At 45.8% G+C, this 22,070-nt stretch overlaps 10 protein-coding genes across 10 annotated transcripts; 4 read left to right on the plus strand and 6 right to left on the minus strand.

The window, feature by feature from the left end:
* Window positions 1-53: 53 nt before the first annotated feature.
* SNF5 (Snf5p) lies at window positions 54-2,405 on the plus strand (the record flags this gene model as incomplete). The annotated part of the gene is made up of 1 exon (XM_002552961.1): window positions 54-2,405. One exon carries the CDS (start codon window positions 54-56, stop codon window positions 2,403-2,405), a length of 2,352 nt encoding a protein of 783 aa, XP_002553007.1.
* Window positions 2,406-2,431: 26 nt separating this feature from the next.
* Window positions 2,432-3,394, plus strand: BSD2 (Bsd2p; the record flags this gene model as incomplete). The annotated part of the gene is made up of 1 exon (XM_002552962.1): window positions 2,432-3,394. One exon carries the CDS (start codon window positions 2,432-2,434, stop codon window positions 3,392-3,394), a length of 963 nt encoding a protein of 320 aa, XP_002553008.1.
* A 74-nt stretch (window positions 3,395-3,468) lies between these two features.
* Window positions 3,469-4,362, minus strand: CTP1 (Ctp1p; the record flags this gene model as incomplete). Its single annotated transcript, XM_002552963.1, has 1 exon — window positions 3,469-4,362. The coding sequence occupies one exon, from the start codon at window positions 4,360-4,362 to the stop codon at window positions 3,469-3,471; it is 894 nt and encodes a 297-aa protein (XP_002553009.1).
* Window positions 4,363-5,763: 1,401 nt separating this feature from the next.
* LEU5 (coenzyme A transporter) lies at window positions 5,764-6,813 on the plus strand (the record flags this gene model as incomplete). Its single annotated transcript, XM_002552964.1, has 1 exon — window positions 5,764-6,813. One exon carries the CDS (start codon window positions 5,764-5,766, stop codon window positions 6,811-6,813), a length of 1,050 nt encoding a protein of 349 aa, XP_002553010.1.
* A 68-nt stretch (window positions 6,814-6,881) lies between these two features.
* On the minus strand, window positions 6,882-8,225 carry KLTH0D06666g (tRNA threonylcarbamoyladenosine dehydratase; the record flags this gene model as incomplete). The annotated part of the gene is made up of 1 exon (XM_002552965.1): window positions 6,882-8,225. One exon carries the CDS (start codon window positions 8,223-8,225, stop codon window positions 6,882-6,884), a length of 1,344 nt encoding a protein of 447 aa, XP_002553011.1.
* A 174-nt stretch (window positions 8,226-8,399) lies between these two features.
* On the minus strand, window positions 8,400-9,752 carry TFA1 (transcription factor TFIIE subunit TFA1; the record flags this gene model as incomplete). The annotated part of the gene is made up of 1 exon (XM_002552966.1): window positions 8,400-9,752. The coding sequence occupies one exon, from the start codon at window positions 9,750-9,752 to the stop codon at window positions 8,400-8,402; it is 1,353 nt and encodes a 450-aa protein (XP_002553012.1).
* A 216-nt stretch (window positions 9,753-9,968) lies between these two features.
* Window positions 9,969-11,804, minus strand: KLTH0D06710g (KLTH0D06710p; the record flags this gene model as incomplete). Its single annotated transcript, XM_002552967.1, has 1 exon — window positions 9,969-11,804. One exon carries the CDS (start codon window positions 11,802-11,804, stop codon window positions 9,969-9,971), a length of 1,836 nt encoding a protein of 611 aa, XP_002553013.1.
* A 1,511-nt stretch (window positions 11,805-13,315) lies between these two features.
* MAE1 (malate dehydrogenase (oxaloacetate-decarboxylating)) lies at window positions 13,316-15,277 on the plus strand (the record flags this gene model as incomplete). The annotated part of the gene is made up of 1 exon (XM_002552968.1): window positions 13,316-15,277. The coding sequence occupies one exon, from the start codon at window positions 13,316-13,318 to the stop codon at window positions 15,275-15,277; it is 1,962 nt and encodes a 653-aa protein (XP_002553014.1).
* A 282-nt stretch (window positions 15,278-15,559) lies between these two features.
* OPT1 (oligopeptide transporter OPT1) lies at window positions 15,560-18,043 on the minus strand (the record flags this gene model as incomplete). Its single annotated transcript, XM_002552969.1, has 1 exon — window positions 15,560-18,043. One exon carries the CDS (start codon window positions 18,041-18,043, stop codon window positions 15,560-15,562), a length of 2,484 nt encoding a protein of 827 aa, XP_002553015.1.
* A 644-nt stretch (window positions 18,044-18,687) lies between these two features.
* Window positions 18,688-19,917, minus strand: NEM1 (Nem1-Spo7 phosphatase catalytic subunit NEM1; the record flags this gene model as incomplete). The annotated part of the gene is made up of 1 exon (XM_002552970.1): window positions 18,688-19,917. One exon carries the CDS (start codon window positions 19,915-19,917, stop codon window positions 18,688-18,690), a length of 1,230 nt encoding a protein of 409 aa, XP_002553016.1.
* Between the last annotated feature and the right edge of the window lie 2,153 nt (window positions 19,918-22,070).

Genomic DNA, 22,070 nt, shown 5'->3' on the forward strand with positions numbered 1-22,070 from the left:
TGAAATTTAGCTTCATCACTCCTACAAAACGCGACGCGATCCATAAAACAGTAATGAACAATTTACAAACCAACCCGTTCGCGAATATCGGGACCACAAGCTTTAGCTTGTCACAAGTTCCTCAGCATATACTACAAAACTTGACCCCTGTTCAGTTACAAATGATACAACAGAAGCATCAACAGTTGTTGATGGAGCGGCAGGCTTTAATGCAGCAACAGCAGCAGCAGCAACAGCAACAGCAGCAGCAACAACAACAACAGCAACAACAGCCGCAACATCATCAAAACCAACAACATCCGTCCATGTCTCAACGTCATCAACCGGGGGAATTACCGCAACATCAGCGGCAACATCAACATCAACAACAACAACAACAACACCATCTTCATCAACAGCAGCAACAACATCAGCTCAAGCAACAACAGCAGCAACAGCAGTTACAGCAACAGCAGTTACAGCAACAGCAACAGCAACAGCAACAGCAACAGCAACAGCAACAGCAACAGCAACAGCAACAGCAACAGCAACAGCAGCTACAGCAGCAACAAATCACAGCAAACGCCGGGCAATCGACCGCACTCCCTCAACAACTCAATCTCGCCCAAAGAGCTCAGATATTGAAAGCTAAGCAGCAACAGCTGGACACTAATCAGCAACAAGCAGCATCGACTCCTACTGGTGTCCCAGCGCTCAATCTACCTCCACAGATTGCGCAGCTCCCTCCACACGTGCAGCAACGTGTGCTTAACAATTTAAAACAACAAGCCGCAGCCAAGAACAATCCTGCAGCAGTCGCAGCTATTACAGCTGCGCAACAGCAGTTGGCTGGCAGAATGTCAAATCATCAGTCACCTACACCCCCTTCCGCCCAATTTCCTCAACAGCCAATACCCCAAACTCCAGGGTTACCAACCCCGCCAGTGCCTCAGGCTTCTGTGCCTCTTCCAAAATTCCAGACTATTTTTCAGGATCCACCCGAAAGGCAAATGAGCTCGCATAGCCATTGGTCAGACAAAATTGAAAGAGGGGAGCTCGATATCAAAGAACCAGATTCAAATCTTTTGATTTACGAACAGACCCTGAAACGCGATCGAGAAAATGGCGAACAGCTCATAAAGGAGAGAACTGGGTATGAGCCTTTTAGCAAGTATGGTTTTAGCCATAAAGAGTATCTTACAAGGCTTTTACAGGATTTAAATTACATCAAGGAGGTGAAAGCAGCAAGAATGAAATCTATTACTGCGACAACACAAGGGCTCGTTTCAAAGAGTATATGGGGGGACGGGTACTCTGGATATGGAAATGGCTTCAGCAATACAGTTACGAGCGTATCCACTGGGCAAACAGGGCCGGATGGGCGTCAATCAACGCACTACAACGTGGGGGAAATATACCAGCAGGCAATGTACGAGTCACATGAAGAACTTGTGCCCGTAAGATTGGAGTTTGATGCTGAGCGCGACAACTTTTCGCTGCGAGACGTGTTCGTCTGGAACAAAAACGAGAAGATAATAAAGATAGAAGAACTTGTGACTGAGATGCTACGAGATTACAGGTTTGCTCGCAACGACCAGTTTTTCGAGACAGTGGTGCAAAGTATCAAGGAACAAATAAATGAATTTCAGCCAGATCCATTCCTTGAAAACGAGGGAGATAGGTTTGGAGGGGACGACCTTCGTATCAAGATCCAGTTAGATATAGTAGTTGGGCAAAACCAGCTCATGGACGCCTTCGAATGGGATATATCGAATCCAAGTAACAGCCCCGAGGAATTTGCAGAGACGTTGAGCCAGGAACTTGAACTTCCGGGCGAGTTCTCCACAGCGATTGCTCATTCCATAAGGGAGCAGGTTCACATGTATCATAAGTCCTTGTCCCTTACTTGTTACCAGTTCGACGGGTCCACAGTAGAAGACGAAGATATCAGAAGCAGACTCCTGCCACTTGTTACGCTCAACGAAGTATTTCGAAACTCCATGAATACGAAGGTATTCACGCCTAGCCTTCTTAAGGTCTCGCATGCGGAGCTTGAGCGGTTAGACAGGGATAAGGATAGGGACACTAGGCGTAAAAGGAGACAAGGCCGCTTCAACAGACGTGGAGTTGGACCTGGTACCGCAGTTACGTTAAATGACGGCTCTTTACCTGACCTTTCTGACGTGCCGAAAACGTTCCGGATCCCGGTACCTTCTACTATCCTTCCAGGTGGGGTTGACTTAGGTCCGTCCGTGAATTCCTACAGGACCGAAAGTTCAAGCGAGTACATGGCGAGACCACCCGAACCGGCCTTGGAACAACCAAATCCATGTTGCCGAATAATTGACCACAACCCAGGCCAATACTTACTTGTACGTATCAAGCTTCCATCCAAAACAGATGGGGCTATTAGTCAAGGTGTATAATCGTCTTTAATGATATAATTCGGTTTATGGCTTGTAAGTTCCGGAAACGAATACTCTCAATTGTACACTGCATACAAATAACCAAGCGTTCAAGATATAAACACAAGGCGCCTGCGTGCTGCAAAAGATCTGAACACATGGCTGAACTGAACTTAGGTGCAGGCGTGGTAGGGAGGTCATCCGATGCAATTCCTGAATCTGACTCTCATGGACAGGATGCGCCACAAGGACAACGCGGTTTCGCCAGCACGCTGCAAGAGAACATTATGAGGAGCTTCGATTCTGTAGGCAAAAAATTCAATGTGCTTGACAGGCTATTCAAAAAGAATAATGGTACAACGGGCTTGCAGTTTGGCGCGAATGCCGACGGGGTTTTCAGCAACTTAACAGCTAAGCCTGATGAAAGTGGATCCGTGGAGCTCCAGGATAGGGATAAGCCACCAAACTATGAGGAAGCAGCCGCTGACATGGCCCCTTCTTACTACGGTATGGACGAAGATGGCATAGGCATGTACTACAACGAAATATGCTTCGAAGGACTACCCGTTGGTAATGTTGTTAACCTCCTGTGGAATATAATAGTGAGCGTCAGCTTCCAGTTTGTGGGATTTTTGTTAACATACATCCTGCACACATCACATGCTGCTAAGCAAGGCTCTCGTTTTGGCTTAGGCCTCACCTTTTTGGGGTACGGTTATTCGATGATACCAAACGATGTAACTTCCAAGGTTGGCAAAAGCAAATCTATTAGTAAACTGAAGCCGCTCGATCCAAATGAATTCGACGACATGCATTTATACTCAGGAAGCGCTACAAAAGATGAATTTGAATCAAGCTTAAGCCATGGAATTGATGAGAAAAAGAGCGGTATACCGTTTCTTGCTATTTTGCTGTTTGTGAGCGGTTTCTCGATTATGTTCAAAAGCATTTATGACTACGTTAAAGTCAAAAGGAAGGAAAGGCGCTACCTGACTCAAGAGCAAGTTTAATTAATGCAGGCAACAGGATATAAAATATTTAAGTATGGTCTATAACAAAAAATCGGTTTTCGTATAATCTCTGCCTAAGCGCCCAAAATTATAAGTACCTTTTCGTAAATAGTAAACACGATACCACCACTTAGTATCAGCCTACCAAGTCGCGGGGTGGCACCTTTCCAGAAAGTTTTGAGTCCTTCTTCTCTAAAGACAGTAGAAAAGCAGTTCAAGGTTGATGAGTACTTGGAGGAGTTCAAACTTTGCATTCTTGTTTTTACGGTGTCAATTGGCATGGTAGTGTAAACGGTCACAATGCCGCTGAAGGCACCGACCACGAAAGTGAGACCAGATGACAGAGGCTTGTCCTTAGGTGCGTTGGTGTATTCTTGTATCATGGTTTTGATTTTGTTGTAGCAGCCCAACCTCACGGCTTGGTTGGCAGCTTGCCTCATAGACACAGGAAGAACGCCTCGATATAAACCAGAAAAACCTTGATCGTACACTAAATTGGAGTAGTTGCGAAGCATTCCGCGGCCGTTATTGTGATATTTGGGGTTGGCGCTCTGTTTATCATCTATTAAAGCGGTTTTGATGGCTTCAAATGGGGTGACTGCAACTACACTTTCGAGCAGACCTGCTCCTAATCCAGCCACAATACCTCTTGGGCCACTCAGCTCACCTGTCTGTGGATCTCTGAGGACATTTTTGATGGCGTCAAAGCCGAGAAACCTCACACCGGCTTTCGCAGTATTTCCAACGATGAACGCTGGACACCCCACATAGAGAGCGCCCACACCTTGCGACTTGGCTGTCCTGTAAATCAGAGTGAGCGGATTTCTAGACGCTGTCGACGACTTGTCGACCAGCTGAAGTCTAGTCTTTGCAAATTCAAATGGATATGTTATAGATGCTTCTGCCGCCCCAGCGAGAGCGCCCGCGAGGAAAGAATGCAAAGGATCCACTTGTCTTTTCTGGGACATCTTGATGCTTTGAGTTAAACTGTGGTTATTAGAAGTTGGATGGTCCCTGTTGAAGATGTTTCTGACATCTCATATATTTATACCGCTTAGCGCATCTCTTCAAATTTCCGATGGAATTCTCTTTTGACAACTACATCAGCAGATAATGGGTGCCCAGACGCACCAAACTGATCGTACCGCGCAGGCCTGCTGCTGTCGGCACATTTTGGCTAAGACCTACAACAGGAAAACAGGGGATAGTTGCAGGATAACGTCAGACCAAGCTTATTTTATGCCCCGTCTCAATATAGTGAACATTATTAAAAGCGACAAAAACGCGTGAATCGTGGAACATAGCATGGGATAATCAAGTGGTTCTCTAATGAAGACCAGCGAAAGGAAAAGAGGTACGGTATTGAACAGAGCGTGCGTGCCCAAACTTGAGCATCCGTTTCCTCTCACTCCGAGGGCATAGTCAAAAAAAAAACAAAAACTCCAAGATTCATGCCACATCAAGCTTGATGCATCTTAAGCGCAATAAAGAGGGATGAGTTGATGCCATTGCGCCGCTGCCGAATTTCACTTTTTGCCAAAAAGGCAGCTTGCAGCATGGTAAACAAGGTTCTGCGGTGCGCTGTTTCTCTAAATATTCAAATTTTGAAGCGATTGCAAATCCTGAGAACTAAGCACGGCCTTCGCGTTTCACTCTAAAAGGCTGCTTGATTGAAGCGCGGGTTTCGTTTTTTCTGCATCTTTTCCGCACGGCATGCTCAAGCGGCATATCTTATGTTTCCTCTCATATTATCGCATCGACATGGAGACACAGCCTTCGGTTTGAGTTTAGGTGCTGAAGCAATGGCTTCAAAGCATACATTAGCACCACGATCTTGCTGCGTGAAATCCTCTTTGTCTTTGGGAAGATGTTATACGTCGTCGCGAGTATATTAAAGGATAAACGCTGCGTTACAGCCGTCGGAGGCAGGGCCAAGATATAAATACAATCCCAAGCCCCCCCCCTCCAACAAGAAAGAATTACCATATACGTGCAATCGTAGAAAGAGTTTGTCGTAGCGGGGCCACCTCAAGTTATTATTGGTTTCAAGATTCAAGCAATCATGCAAGGGATTTTTTTGGTAGTAGGTCACTAAATCTCTTTCAAACAGGATACATCGCTCGCGAAGGCAGCTTTGCTAAGGATGGGCGGCAATGTCTTACTCTGCTCACTTTTTTTTACCATGGAAACTAACATTTTTTTCGAATTACCAATCATATGGAATGTCGTTCGTCACGGGTGACTAATATCGGACCAATGTAATGTCGAAAACCTACTTTTTATGATTTATTGATAAAGCTCTGAGATTTAGCCGGCCAACCATTCTAAACACTCTTGTTTCGACTATTGGTTAGAGCTTGCATGGTTCAATGTGCAATGCCGATAATAATAATGAAATTCGCGCGTCGCCTGAAGCGCGAATGGTCGACAAGTACTCCGCACACTACATCCTGAGGTCTGGACTGGCTGGAGGTATTGCGGGCTCGTGTGCCAAAACACTAATAGCACCCTTGGATAGGATCAAAATACTGTTTCAAACCTCGAACCCGCACTATCTGAAATACTCAGGGTCAATGCTAGGTCTTGTCCAAGCAGGGTTTCACATTAACGCGCGGGATGGCATCAGAGGCTTCTACCAAGGGCATTCGGCTACACTTATCCGGATATTTCCTTACGCAGCAATTAAATTCATTGCATATGAACAGATCAGAAATGTTATGATACCGTCAAAGGAATACGAGACACATGCGCGCAGACTGGCCAGCGGCTCTCTAGCAGGGCTCTGCAGCGTGTTCATGACATATCCGCTAGACCTTATTCGAGTCAGGCTTGCATATGTGACGGACCACAGGAGGATTAGGATGTTGCCTATCATCAAACAAATATACACCGAGCGGGCTTCGGAGTCGTTGACATCAAAACCTTTTGTTCCACAGTGGTTTGCGCATTGGTGCAACTTCTATCGGGGGTTCACTCCCACCGTTTTGGGTATGATTCCGTATGCGGGAGTCTCTTTTTTTGCACACGACCTATGCGGTGACATCTTGAGGAGCTCAGTGCTTGCTCCGTACTCTGTACTGCATGTGTCAAATGAAGAGCTGAGTATGCGCTCGAAAAAACAAAACAACAGGCCTCTCAAAACATGGGCGGAACTAGTGGCAGGTGGTCTTGCTGGGATGGCATCTCAAACTGCTTCTTACCCTTTTGAGATCATAAGAAGAAGGCTTCAAGTCAGCGTTGTTTCCCCTACATCCATTCACGAATTCCAGTCGATACCAGATATGATACGGGTCATATACAAGGAGCGCGGGTGGAGGGGGTTTTTCGTGGGTCTAAGTATAGGCTACATCAAGGTTACTCCTATGGTTGCTTGTAGCTTCTTCGTCTACGAAAGGATGAAATGGTACCTTGCCATATAAGTTACGAATTCTCTTTTGTAAATAGTTCAATTGGATTTTTTCCAAATTATGTACTAGTAATATTCAGCTTATCTGAACTGAGAGTAATATTCCTCTTCTTTGAACCTTTTAGCCACCAATTCTAAGACGTCCGCGGAATAGCAATCTTCCAAGCGCTCTCCACCATTCAAAACGCGTCTTTCGTGCTCCTTCTGCTCCTCCTTAGTTAAGAGCACAACATTTTGCAATGAAACGGGTTTTTCTGGGTCCCATTTAGAAAGAGTGAGTCTTGTAGAAAACCCACTTACAGGAGACTTACCCCGGAAAACTTCTTCACAGATATAGCCTATCTCTTTGAGAGCTATAGGAACACGCTGGTCTGGCATCCCAATACGAGACATTTGCCCGGCAAGGGATTGATAAATTCCGTCGTAGATCTTAATCCTGTTCTTCCCTTCGATAGGCTCCATAGGGTATCCAGCAATTTTTGTCAAAACCCAAGTTGCAATAGTTAGGCCAAAAACCCCAGGCATGGTTCCAAGAACAGGCAATATTCTAACACGGAAGTCTTTCAAAGCGCTCAACTCGTCAACTTTGCCCTTCTGAAACTCATCCTCAGGGAGAGGAAGCAAGGAAGCTTTGCGAGGGTCTGGCTTTTCTGCACTAAAAACGACTGCAATGCCTTTAGTGATCCCCCTCTGTTTCAGACGCCGCCTGACGGAACGCGCAAGTGGATCCTCTTCTGTATTCGTCAAGTCGCCAACATTTATCCTTGTTGGATCACTCTTTGTCGCAGCTCCCATAGAAGAGATAACAGGAATTTCGTTGCGGTAGACAAACTCTAATAAGTCGACTTTCGTGTCAATGTTGTCGATACAATCAATAACAAATGTTGGCTTTTCTTTGCCATCTTCGCCAAATAAAAGCCGCTCGGCGTTTTCCTTGTTCCATAATTCATGAACTGCATCAATTTCGCACCAGGGCGCGATTTCCTCAAGGTGCTTCTTCAAGCATCCAACCTTAGAAGTACCAACGTCTTTCAAGTTTGCGCAGCTGTGTCTATTCAATGAGCTAAGTGAAACCTGGTCAAAATCAATAACTTTGATTTTGTATACACCTGACCTAACCAGCATTGTAACAACCCAAGAGCCAACCCCACCAGCTCCGACGACCACGATGTTTTGCCCCTTAAGAGCTTCCATACCCTCTTCTCCTAGGAATGCGTAGTTGCGCGCTAATTGTTCTCGTATCAAGTCTTCGTTGTATTCTTCAATCAGAGCTCCTTTAGGCTTGACAGATGCCGTGGCCTCTCCTTTTGGTAGAATTGTACCATGTGTTTGATAATTCTGGACTAGGGTATCCACAAACTTAGTGGTAGCGGCAGCAAAGATAGCAGTGGCTGCTATCAGCTTCCATTGGCTGTCTTGTGCCATTGATAAATGCACAACGTATAACGGAGATATACTCTGTTTTATCGCCTTTAATCTGAAAACTAGGAAGATGATGAGCCGCCAACACTCAAAAAAAATTTAGTATACTTATATACGATGTGCGTTCGAGAAATGCTTCGCGGCTATGCAGAGCCAATAGATTGTAAAAGAAGCAAACTAAACATCCTCAAACTCTGCATCCATATCATCATCGTCAACTTCTTCAGTTTGCTTTCGATTGTTTGCACTTGACTCTTCTGCGGCTTTTGATTCAGTGACCTGCGATGCAACCTCTTGTGAGGTGGTAACATTTTCGGAAGGGGAGGTGCCCTCGTTCTCATTGTCGCTACCAACGTCTTCAAACTCCACACCCTCATCCACCTCGTCATCTTCCCCATCGTCGTCTTCATCTTCCAAGGCTTGTTTTTTCGCAAGTTGGGCGTAATAATCTGCAAGCGTTCTTTCTGCTTCTCTTTCCTCAATCTCTTTCTGAGTCAGTTGCGGAGCGGGCTCAGGTATATCTTCTGCAACCGGTGTAGCCTGCGTATCGGCGGGATCATCTGAATGCTCTGGTCCATTGCCGTTTGGAATTTGCGCCCCATCAGCAACGTCTTCGTCTCCGTCTAACTTTCCAAGAGCGGTCTTGCCTACAGTACTTTGCTCGTGCCATGCTGGCAGAGCATTTTGCTTTCTCTTTTCCTCCATTTCTTTCTCTTCTTGCTCGTTGCGAGCCTGCTCGTCACTTGCAGTAGTGATATTCACGTGCAAAGTTGCCTGCGACTTGGCACCGGCACGTCTGCTGCTAGCATTATCCAAGGCAGAGTTACTGTTGTCACCAGGCGTAAACATCTTACTCTTTTTGGACCGGGGATTAACAGTATATGAAGCGACAGAGTTGTTTTGAGGCGGAATCAGTCTCGCCAGTGAGCTTTCGAATGTGTTTTCTTCGATTCGAGAATCGTCGATTTTCTTAAGATAGTCAATAATAGGCTGAACCTGATCCATGAGCCTGTTAAGCTTGATTTGCTTCTCTTTCGATTTCTTTCCGGAATCATCTTCCACTAGCGGCTCTTCGCACAAGCTGCACAAGAATTGGGTCTTTTCATAGTTCAGTAGTGACACAGCCTCAAGCTGAGAATACTTACTTTGGCATATAGGACACATGTAGCCCTGAGGGGCTGAGTTCTTGTCCAGGTCATCTTTCAGCCTCGATACGATCTGATGCACTTTCCATTTTATAGCATCTATGGCTTGAGGGTACTTGATATAATAGTAATATCTTTTGATGCTCCTAGTGTTGAAATGAAACTCCTGCTGAGAGTGTACTGCTAGCATTCGATCTTCAAGTAGCTTTGTCAGAAGACCACGCAGCTCAGGCCGTTTTATCCCGAGTAGATGCGCTAAATCCTCTTCAGAAAGCACAGAATGGAAAAGAATTGCATCTAGAACCAGTACATACGCTCCTGGGTAGAAACATCTGACAACAAATTTCAAGAGGTTCTTGACTATATCATCGATGGGACGGTCCATGCTTCAGCTAATCCTGCGTCAAAAGGAACCCACACACGTCGTTTTAAGTCTTATTTGATCTAAGTGAAAGCCTTTCGCTATAATACAGTAACTGTTTACGAAATAAAAGGCTCTATAATGTCGGGTTCAATATATACATTCAATCGCCATGTTAACACCGTTAGCTAAAGGGGCCTGGTTTGACGTACCCATTATGCACATCGGCCTTTTTTTTCCTTAGCTTTGATAACTATCTTCCATATGTCTATCACCTGTCGAGCCTCTTGAATGGTTTTTCTTGACATAAGAAAAGTCCAGCAGCCCTTTACTGTCCGTCCATCGTCTTGCTCTCTTTCCGTAGTGGTATAGCGGGATAGCAAAGAGGCACACAATTAATTCAACACAGCCATAAACGATAAATGTTGTCTTGTAGCCGCTCTTTACGTTGAACTTTGTATTGAAAAAGGAAAATGCAAACCCCATGACATTTTTGAGTACATTTAGAGTCACCAGCGCTTCCTGAGCGTAGCATTTGTACGAGTCAACAGTAAAAGTTATAGCCGTTGTACTGGCTAATGAAGATCCAAATCCCACAACACCCAAAAATATAGTAGGAGCGATCCATGCATCATGAGCCTGCGCAGACCAGCCGAAACCCATTAGACCTAAGGCTGTGGACAAGCCAGCGGGGAGGACCATAAAAAGCCTGAACTCAGGCTCGTAAATACCGCAGCTCTTTTTGGCAAAGTGCCTTACCATTTTGTCGCTTAATGGGCCAGCACATAAAGAGCCAAGGATGCTACCAACAAATGGTGAGACGTAAACCAATCCAATTTGAATGGAACTGAAACTGTAGGGAGGGTTTCCATAAACTGTATTGATTATCTGAGCAACCATGATCAGCCAAACGATCGCTAATGAGTAAAGGAACGCCCCAAAGAGAACAGCTGGATAGCAGAACAAAACAAAGGGGCGTAACATAACCATGATCCACTTGTCAACAGAGTGTCTTCCATGGAAAATTCCTAGACCTGTCACCAGATGGGACTGAGCTATGTTACTGCACTTTATCTTTGTTCTCACCCTTGAAAGATAACGATGAGATTGAGTAGGCGTAACAGATTTCAACAGCTCCGGGGAAAGACTTTTAGAGAGACTAGCATCTTCTTCACCTTGAAATTTTGGTGCTGAGTAACCGGAAATTGCGACATCGCGGGCTCCGTCTGCAGCACGCGCTATTGCAGTCTCTCGTATCGATCTCTCGTTTGGAACCGGCGTTCTATCCCAGAAAGTTTCTGGGACGAAAAGAACATGAAGCATAAAGTTCACACCAACTATTATGGTAACAATCCAAAATAACCAATGTCTATCGAGGTATTCAAAAACGAATGATGCGAGTAGAGGAACAAGGTTCTTGCCTCCCAGGAGCAATAGGGTGTAGAACCCTAGTCTATAGGCTCTTTCGTGGGCAAAATAGATCTCTGCAACAGTAGCAGATGGGAGAGATTCAATGGTAGAAACACCTAGCCCCGAAACAATCCTAGAAGCTAACAAACTTTCATAGTTTTGGGATACTGCGCAGCCTATGCTACCAAAAAAGAAAATGATGATCCCAACTAAGTAAACAATCCTTTTACCGAATATTACAGCACATGGGGAGGCTATGATTGACCCCAGCGCTAAAGCAAGCATCATGCCACCTACCAAATAAGAAATATCGCTCAGCGAACGATGAAACTCCAGTGCCAAACCTTTGGACCCGGCTGCAAGGATCGACGTCTGGCCTCCTCCAACAAAGCAGTGCCAGCCCACGACAAAAAGCGCAGTATCACGACGCCAAACAGGCCAATTTAAAGGGTCGCGTTTGCTTTTCGAGGGTTGTGGGTTCAAAATGATACCTTTTTTTGTAGTCTGTACTACTCCTCCTGTGCTCGGTGCGTCGTCCCCTGGCCCTCCCATCATTGCAAAGGTCCCTGTGACTCCTATTACAGGAGCTTTAGACTGTGAGTTCTTTCCTGTGCTGCCCGAGTCATCGTTTGTTTTGGGCTGCTGAATCCATAGAAACTGAGTCATATCCGCGGTCTGCGTGGGGGGAAGGCAACTTCGAGTTCCCTGACAGCGCGGATTTTGCGGGTCTGGTACTTGGAAGCAAACTTTATTATGTGTTTGAGCAGCGGTTTTGGTATAACTGATAGCTTTTACGGAGTCTTGTTTTTTCAATTAACAGTAAATCGGGGCGGAGAAACGCTGGGTGACTAAACCAAAAGTCTGCCGAAAATCTTTGTGTACTATAGCTGCTTCAGAGTGTGATTGCTTCCAGAAATAGAATCAGATACTTGGTAAGAAGGGCTAGCAACTAACCTCCGCCTGTCGCAAGACAAAAGTTCGGAGGAAGACAGTCCAACAGTACTCGATTCTTTTAAATGAGAGGAGAAAATTCTCGTGATAGCTAGGCCAGTTGGCAATTTTTAATTAATAACTCTGCTTGTATCATTTAAGGATGTCCAAGGGATACGAGGGCCTTTAAAGGAACTTGCGAAATTTTAAAACATCACAAAGACTAAGTTCAGCTTTTAGGCTCCTCTATCTTGGATATATTCGTAAGAAACACGTTAGTTTATGATTCTATTACTTTATTACAGCGCCTGTCTGCGGCCTTTTAGACTTTGCTTGTTCAGGGCGAACTAGCAAAACACAGCTGCCCGCCCTTCATACAAAGCTGACATTAAACGTTGGCAGTGCTGGATAGCGCCCATTACAACCTAGCTCGCGATAAATGGAAGCAAAATTTGCTGACGAAGGCCGCTGGTTTCTCAAGTATCATATTAAAACAAGGGCGGGCACTTCAATTTACATAGTTAACAATTCAAATATTAATGGGGACAATCAAATCGTGATTTTTAGCACCGGAATGATCCGCTTTTAGAGGATGTCTTTTGGAGCCTTGCTTAACTAAATAGCCTTTTGGCCAAGGGTAAACAATTGCAATAATAGAGTGATTTTATGAGTCTGCCCATGTTTCGTTCTTCAACAGAGGGAGCAGCCAAAACAAAAGGAAATTATGCCAAGAGTGGTACGAAACGCTAACTAATTTAGAGGCGATATTAGGAACTCAGAGTTTGTTTGGTGCGAGATCAACATAATCATATTACAATTGGCCTCTGGCCCACTTCACCCAACCAAGATGCGCCTTACGATCTTACTTAAGCAGCTTCGGAAGAAATCATTAAAAGTAAAGGCCCAATATAGCGCCGGAAAAACTAGACATAAGCGTCTAAGTCGAAGTCTTATCCGTAGGCACATGAGAGAATGAAGTTTATCCGAGCTTACTGAGTGCATTTACTTTTTGTTTATACCGGAAACGGACTTCTTTTCGGGACAAACCGGGTGACGATGAAAAAAAAAAGTGCAAACCAACGCAAGGTGACGAGGTATACAAGTAGGCTCGAGATAATAACTCATTGTTGGGCGGAAGGCTGTCTTTTAAAAGATATATCCCCCAAGGACCGCAGCTTTTCAATAAGTTACGCGATTCACCACTTTGACCTTCAGCGAGTGATTTTGTTTGGTTTAAATTTGCCATAATGTCTGCTCGTGTAGAGTCTGTGATCAAGACTTCTATCAGGATTGGTAGGCTCGCGCGCCTGTATACCAGCGGGTCGCCTATGAATCTCGCATCTACAACGCGTGACAACACATTTGGCAACGGTGCAGAATGTGGAGACCCTGCGCACCTTAAACTTGAACCGGTGGGATCACAAGCAAAAGCCATGCTCAAGGATCCAGTTCCTAAGCAAACGCGTTTGTTCGTGGAAGGACCTATTGAGTGTCCCATGGAGGGATTCCAGCTCTTGAACTCGCCGCTTTTCAATAAGGGTTCTGCGTTCACGCAGGAAGAAAGGGAGGCATTTGGCCTCGAAGGCCTACTCCCCCCCATGGTCAACACTCTAGATGAACAAGTCGAGAGAGCATACAAACAGTTGTGTTATCTCAAAACGCCTCTTGCTAAAAATGATTTCATGACATCGATGCGCGTTCAGAACAAAGTTTTGTACTTCGAGCTCGTAAGGCGCCATATTCGTGAACTTGTACCCATCATTTACACGCCCACGGAAGGTGATGCTATCGCTGCTTATTCACATCGGTTCCGTAAGCCAGAGGGTGTCTTTCTTGACATTACTGAGCCTGACTCCATTGAGCGCCGCTTAGCTGCCTATGGTACAAGTAAAGATGTTGACTACGTTGTTGTAAGTGACTCTGAGGGCATTTTGGGTATTGGCGACCAAGGCATTGGTGGAATTAGAATTGCTATATCGAAATTGGCCTTGATGACATTATGTGCTGGAATTCACCCTGGACGTGTTTTGCCAGTGTGCTTGGACGTCGGTACTAATAACAAGAAGTTGGCACGCGACGAACTTTATATGGGTAACCGTTTCTCTAGAATTAGAGGTGCGCAGTATGATGAATTTGTTGACAAATTCATCAAGGCCCTCAAGAAAAGATTCCCATCTGCTGTTTTACATTTCGAAGATTTCGGTGTTACCACCGCTAGACCCTTGCTAGACCGTTACCGCGGGGAGTTAGCATGCTTCAATGACGATATTCAAGGTACAGGTGCGGTCGTCATGGCATCGCTGCTAGCCGCTCTCAAGCATACAAAGAGAGAATTGGCAGACGTAAAGGTGCTTGTTTATGGTGCAGGTTCCGCTGGTTTAGGTATTGCTGATCAAATTAAAAACCACATGGTGACGTACGGTTTGACTGTCGAAGAGGCTCGTTCCAAGATCTACTTGATGGACAGACGCGGTTTGATTATGAAGTCTATGGAGTCCTCTTCTTCTCCCGCTCAATTTTTGTATGCTAAACCAGACGAAAAGTGGAGTGGTGTCAACACATCATCTTTGTTAGAAGTCGTTAGCAAGGTCAAGCCTACTTGTCTCATTGGCTGCTCGACCCAAGCGGGTGCTTTCAACAAAGCTGTTGTTCAAGAAATGCACAAACACAACCCAAGGCCTATCATTTTCCCTCTATCTAACCCAACAAGACTGCATGAGGCGGTACCCGAAGATCTGATGAAGTGGACTAACTTTGAAGCCTTGGTGGCCACGGGGTCTCCCTTCCCACCCGTCGAAGGATACCGAATTTCTGAGAACAACAATTGTTTCTCTTTCCCTGGTATCGGCTTAGGAGCTGTTTTGTCTCGTGCCACTGCCATAACTGACACAATGATATCTGCCGCCGTTGATCAACTTGCTGCGTTGTCACCTATGACAGAGAATGACTCTAAGCCTGGATTGCTTCCTCCTCTGGAAGTAATTAATGACACTTCGTCGAAAGTTGCTACTGCAGTAATCCTGCAGGCACTTAAGGAGGGAACAGCCCGCATTGAAGAAGAAGACGTCCCTGGATCCGAAGAGAAGGTCAAGGTCCCACGTGACTTTGAGTCATGTCTGAAGTGGGTTACGAAGCAAATGTGGAAACCAGAATACAGGCCAATGGTCAAAGTCCAGCATGATCCAAACGTGTTCACTCACCAGGTTTAAGGTTGCCTTTGGCATAGCGCCCAAAAAAACAATGATTATCATTATGTATATATTCAACCTAATTTCTCGTTATTAATAGATCTTTTACAGTTAGGCCCCAGAACTAGTTCTGCCGACGTTTGAGCGAACTGCTACCTTCATTACCTCATATAGGTTTCTAGGCTCGGAAGGTAGTCCTGGCTAATCTTAGGTATAATACAAAATCAAGGTTTACATTAATTATCTATCATTTTTGACTCAGTACATATATGTTTATACATGAAATTATATCCTATCCTGTCATCACCACCATTTGTCATAACCAAACTTCTCCCCTTTCTTTAAGTTGTAAAACTTCCGATAATTGTGATCGTAAGTGTTCTTGTAAACATTGTTCCCCCACCAGTTCAGCGAGCCACCAGGATATTGAACGCACAAGAAAATTATAACCACAGCTAAAGCCACTCCAGTCTCGACGCCAGCACCCATAACAAAGTTGTACTTGCTGAACCACCGAGGAAACCTTTTTCTGATTGTGTTAAGCGCCCACGACAAGGCAAAATATAGGGTGTAGTTATAAGGGGTGCTGGGTGGAATGTTGCCTGGCCCTGCGAAAAAGACAGGTGAATGGCAGAACTTCAGCATTTCATTTCCCTTGAACTTCTTTTGAAGCACAAAGACAATGATAGGTACAACAAGCCCTATCAAGAAAAACCACATGATGGGGTTGTATATGCGACCCGGGGAAAACAAGTACTTAGGCATGGACCAGATAATGGAAGCGTTGAAGATTGTGCGGCCATTGTTGCATGTAAAACCATCCGGTTGAGTGGATGAACACAATTCCTTGATATTCGATCTCATCCACTCTTGAATTCCAACATTGACCAGTCCCGATATGACAGTGGCGTAAATCTGAACAGCAAATATTAGACGTGGAGGTACTTTCATGTAAAGTGCGAGCTTCAGATCCCTGCTCAGCTCGAGACCTTGTCTCATTACAATGAATCCGTATAGCTTAAAGAGGAGGTTAGCCATAGGTCTAAATGGCAACATGTAGCCACAAATCAACTCAGTAATAATGTTCAAGCCGACGTGTTGATTTGTAACTGCCTCTAAAATACCTTGGGGGATAAAGTTCACGAAGGAAATCGCAAGTGCAACCACAAAAGCCCAAGCAGGAAGGTGCGAGTTAAACGCGCAAACTGCAACAAAACCCAAGGCTATCATGATAACCTGTAAAACAACGTACCACCAATCAGGACAGTCCTTGTAGTTTTGGGAATATAGCCTCATGTGGATGTCCTGCCCCCCATAGTTCTTGTTTCTAAATTTGTTTTTGATCTCTTTTCCATTGTAGAGGAAGCAGTGAACAAATACAGCGATTACGGCTGCAAAGTTAAGTGCATAACTCAGTAAGTATGAGAAAGGGACGAATAGGGGAGAATACGATTTGTATTTTTCGAAGTTAATAGAATAGTCTGAGTTGAGAATCCTGCTGACATTGTACTTCTGCTGAGTATTGTCGTAAGTGCTTCCCGAGATGACTGGCATGTATTTTGCGTACCAAGTATTGGTGAAGTAGAGGATTGGCAAAATGATAACGAAGAACAGAACAGCTGAGGCGCATGAGTTCGCACTGACCCAGTAGGGTGTGGCGAAAACAGAGCCAGTTAACGCTTGAGAGATTTGTGTATAGTCAAAAGTGATAGGTAGAGCACCAATGCCACTTTCAACACCAAAGATGGTGTTAGCGATAAAATTGTGCCTGGTCTTAGGGCCCCAGAGGACCACATTGAAATAAGATAAACCCTTGAACAGAAACCCTGGAACCCAGTACCATACAAAACTAGCCGAGAACACCGTGACAAAAAACCTGTAACGGGACATGCTCCAGCCATTCACCTTAGTCTTATCAATAGACCTGTTGTGCAAGGAATCAAAAAGTGAGACCGAAATAAGTGTTTGGGGCCATATGCAAGCCGCTGGCGAAACGACCCATCTTCGGGTTAGCCCAGCTGCTCCGTATACCAACATTTGGGAGGTCCATACAAGTAGAATCATGTAACCTGCTGAAAGCTTCATGTTGTAAAAATTTGTTTGTGCAATCAAAATATTCATGGCGTACGCAGTACTAGAGGTCAGAGCGACAGCAATTGTAACAACTGCGTGCTCCTTTTTAGTGAATGGACCTGGATTGAGGTTGAACCAGGGGCAACGAGGGCAATCCCACTCGGGGAGCAGTGCTAGAATTTTTCCAACAGGATAACAAACAACCTGAGCGACCAAAAAGTTGATAGAAAGCGAGGGATAGCGTAACGAGAAAAATTGGTTGACACCCGCGAACACTATCACAAAGACTGTAGTCAAGAACCAGGTCCTCCAGTGATTCAACACAATCGTAGGGTCGTCTGTTGGTGGGACCGTGGCACGAACCTCCGGAAAGGGAGAGTTTTGTAGAAGTGAAACGTTCCCTTCCCAAACAGTTTGCTCAGTGAGCTCTTCCTCTTCAATAATTTCCTGCTCAGTTTTCCCCTCGGCGCCCGCGCCTTCATTCGCTAGATGACCTCTAGAGAGGTATGTGACATGTGATCCCCCAGGGCTAAGTTCCTGCCCCAGAGAGCTGCTATCGCTAGAGTTTTCCCCATGTTCGACCACTTGAAGTGTGTCGACAATTTTCACCTCCTTTCCCATTTTGAGGTGATTAGAATTGTGAGCTGGTGACTTGTCTTCAGAGCTTCGATGCATAGCCGCCTCAGTTGAACTGGTTGCCTCCTTATATAACATTTCAACTGCAAATCGCGAGACCTGGAAGACTTATCTCGAGACAAGATATCACACTGAAGTCAAGGTGCGCGCACCTAAGATGTTCAGCATACGATACAGGTATTTCATTGCTCAACGCTTTATCTCGCGTCGTAGAAACTTCGTCGCTTTTGGCTCCTGAAGCCACACCATTGCTACCACCTTAGTATCGAGCCGAGCGTGGAGACCACTCGCACAAAAGAAAAAAAAAACCCACAAAAAAAAGGTAAAAAAACCCTGAGACATCAGGACGAGACCACGTGAAGGACTTCAAGCGCGCGGCGCCATATAGACCAAAAGCCGTGAAGGATTTTCAATTACAGTGGTTCATAGTAGCTGTGGTGGTTCAAGTGTGGCACATGTGACTTCAGGATTCAGGTCGTTCAAAGATAGTCTCTGTGAGGTTGATTGTAGCAAAACTAACATGCTTCCGCGCTCACCAGCCGACCTACCTTGGGTCCAAGGAAACCCCGAATCCATAGACACCGGGCAATTAGGTGGCAACGGGCTTACAGTGTACTGATAAGTGCTGATAGGAGGTATGATATGATCGGGGGCTAAGCTCCTGCTGCAAAATAGAGAGTAATCACGCAGCGAAATTGTACTCCGAAAGTCCGGATGTAATTCTATACGTTGGTGAAGGCGTGCTCACCACTTTTGAGAGCCAGCACGTTTCGTATATCGGTAGTAAAGCGCAAGGCCTCCAGTAGCGGGAGTAAATTAAGCAGATCTGTGTCCGTCGGATCACTTATCCAGCCTTCGACCTGTATCGCGTTGTCCACATGCATAGCGTAACTTACCGGGCTGTTATCGATAATGAATATGTCGCTGAGCGATGCGTTAGGCACTACAACGGAAAGGTCTTTAATGTAGCCCACACCATCTCGCAATATGCAATCTTGGCGGTAAAGGCGGCGAGAAAACTTGCCTGGGAAAGAGCTCTCAAGCCAGTCGATTACTGGGTCTGCGTATTCCTTCATAGATGCTGTGAAAACCACCAATTCATACCACTTGGCTATCTTGGTTAGGAAGAGGTCGCAATAGGGCCGCTTATGCACGTGGTAAAGCGTAGAGATGCCACTGGTAGCGAACTTTACCTCGACCATGTGGCCCTGAGACGAATTGCTGGACGACGTTCCACGTGACATAGAGTGAATAAGCGTTTCATCGAGGTCCAACACCAGCGTGCGGCGCTTGCGCCGATTGAGCACCGACTGTGGTATCAGCTTCTTTGGGAACAAAAAACGTCCCATGCGGCGGGACCCAAGTGCAGTCCCTGCGCTGCTGCTGGCGCCCGACCGTACGCTGCTCGTCTTCAATGACTGCCGCGATGTCTTGGGCTGTTGCTGTTGCGGTTGTAGCGGCTGGCGCCGACCCTTGTCTTGGGGGCGCTCTTTGGCACCGCTAGTAACTGTCAGTGAGCCTTTGACAGTATCTGCCTGCAAAATCATTTCTTCTCCGGCGAGGTCATCCTCTTCCTCAGTAATGGTGCTAATGCGGGACGAGTTTTTCGGACTGATGGTCCCTGCAGACGCCTCTGATTTAGAATCACCCTCTGCGTTGTCGAAGCCCATTCCTTGATTCTCGGAAGAGCTGGCGCGCTCAATCAAACTCAGGGGGAATGTGATCACAAACCACACAAACAGCACAGGTTTGACCACTATCAGGTTGGGAAGAAAAGCAAGCATCGACCACAGTAGCGTCCAGCGCGCACGTTTTCTTTTCTGCGCCTCCTTTGGTGCCACGTCTATTCTCGCATTTGCTTTCTCACTGTCTTCCACACGATGCGGGGTGGCCGTCGATTCCTCATGCTTGGGCGGCAAAATGTTATTTGTAAGGTATGAAATAGCGTTCATGGACTTGGTTACGCACCTCCTTAGCCCTTGCTAAACTTTACGAGTGACAAAACCACACTCTGCGTGCAATTACTATTGTTAGCACTCAGCAAATCGTGTTTCGTTAAATTTGCCTTCCATATGAATTGGTGGAATAATTGGCATTTAGAAGTGCTCGATTTTTTCACCCTGTATTGTGTACATAATCTGCAAAACGCTCCCCTATGCGTTTATAATGACATGACTTTGTTGAAAAAACAAAAGAGGTTGGCTTAACACCTGACAGCAATCTTTGAAGAAGTTTAAATTCGGATTTCGAGATTCGAACTAAGGTTTTTTTTACGAAGACAACTCATCCCAAGTTCTCGGTAGCAGTACAACTATGCACTGACAGCCGGTCAGTCGTCCTACCATTGTAGCTCATCGGTTTACAATTGGTTATAAAACACTCAAAGCCTCAGCCAACGGTCCCCGCGCTAAGCAACCCCCTTCAGGTTTGCAGATACAATGCGCACACATTCACAGAGGTGCTTTAGCATGATTGCTGTGTAGCTTGACGGAGGTCTCGACGGATAACAAGTGGTTCCTACGCTTGCAAAGCCCCACTACTAGTGGTTGCGCCAGCAAAACTAGACGATGGCTGGAAAGCGCCAAGTTTAGCCACTAAGCTGCTAGTGGCTATACGCGTATAACGTGATTGGATATGAGCCGCCTTGTCTGCGTCCTACAGACGTCAAGGCATCCACAACGAAAGCTATTGGACCATTTAGCGTGCGGCAGTGACATGCTAGCCAACTTTTTGAACAAATCACCGAAGATATTTGTTCCGAGGCGCAATTGTTTGCCTGCTGCAGGCACGTTGATGATCCTTTCCTTCTGGCAGTGCTAAGACGTATCCATATGCAGTACCATTGTTCAACAATAGGGTGCACCTTCTCTTTTGCAAGGCTCGAAATCAGTTGGGCTTCAAACGAACAGCTGCTGATTTACCAGTGAAAAACGCGCGGCATCGTTGGCCACTCTCTGTAGGGCCTAGCCCTCAAGAAAATCCACATCTTGTACGAAGATCAACAATAACGGAAATTAGGTCGCAATCTACGAGTATAATGGCTGGCGCAGGGTCCAGCCCCATTTCTGTTGTTGAGAGCATTTCTTTACAGGTGAAAGCATTGATTTTGTGTCAGTCTTGAGTGGCAGTGCAAATAAACGCAAGCCTTCTGAAGTCTGTTCCTTGTGATTCTTTCTAAGAAACGCTCTGTGACGCCAGTTCGTAAATTATGATGATACTCGCATTGTACTCACCCCCCCCCTGCCCTCCTGCCTAAGGCCACACTGCGTTCAGTTCTCTAAGCAACTCGCATAGAGACACGCCGCTTATGTAAAATGAAGTAGCTAAGGCGTTGGTTCACCGTTACAGCGTGGCAATACTGGACTTAACATTTCGGTTCAGTGTTGGCGCTATGTGCATCATCATAAGCCTCCCCCCTTCCCCTTCTAGGCATCGAAGAGTACGTGCATGGTGGTGAAGTATTTCCGAGTACCGCGGATCGACCAGCGGGGCAATGCGCGCCAAAGTCAACAGACTTTCGCATTTTAGATGCACCATGCGCGCGTCCCGTCGTGAGATCGGTCCTGCAAACGTTTGACAACCGTACGCAACAACCCCCAGGTTTCAAAAACCGGGCACAGTTGGCGTTTTGCATACTGAGGTTCGAAACAGCTGCATGCATGGTACGAAAGTCCATAACAGCGCAGTCATTCATTTTACGACTTTCGGACTTAAGAATACCGAAAAACTTTTTTGTCCGTGTCTTACCGTTGAATTGCGGATCATTTGATCACGTTAAGCGGAGAAGTTGAGGGTGTGCGCAAGAGCATAGCAACAAGGCCTAACAACATTCTCGGGGCGCTAGCGCCACTCTTTACTTGTTACGATGGTTAAAATACGACAAAATCAAGAGTTAGACCAGCGGCTGCAGGTCCGCCAGACATGAGCGTAGCGTTTTGTGGAGAATGCGGCACTCTTCATGCGCTTAATTGTTTAATTCTTTATGCATTAGGGATTCGCAGGCAGCGTTATATCGAAGAAGTATTTACTACGCTAGTGGGATCAACGAGTGGTTAAAGCCGCGAATGTGATTGTCCGAGCCACGAGGCCGACCGGACCGAGGTTT

Source organism: Lachancea thermotolerans, assembly GCF_000142805.1.
Source record: "Lachancea thermotolerans CBS 6340 chromosome D complete sequence".
Lineage (NCBI taxonomy): Eukaryota > Fungi > Ascomycota > Saccharomycetes > Saccharomycetales > Saccharomycetaceae > Lachancea > Lachancea thermotolerans.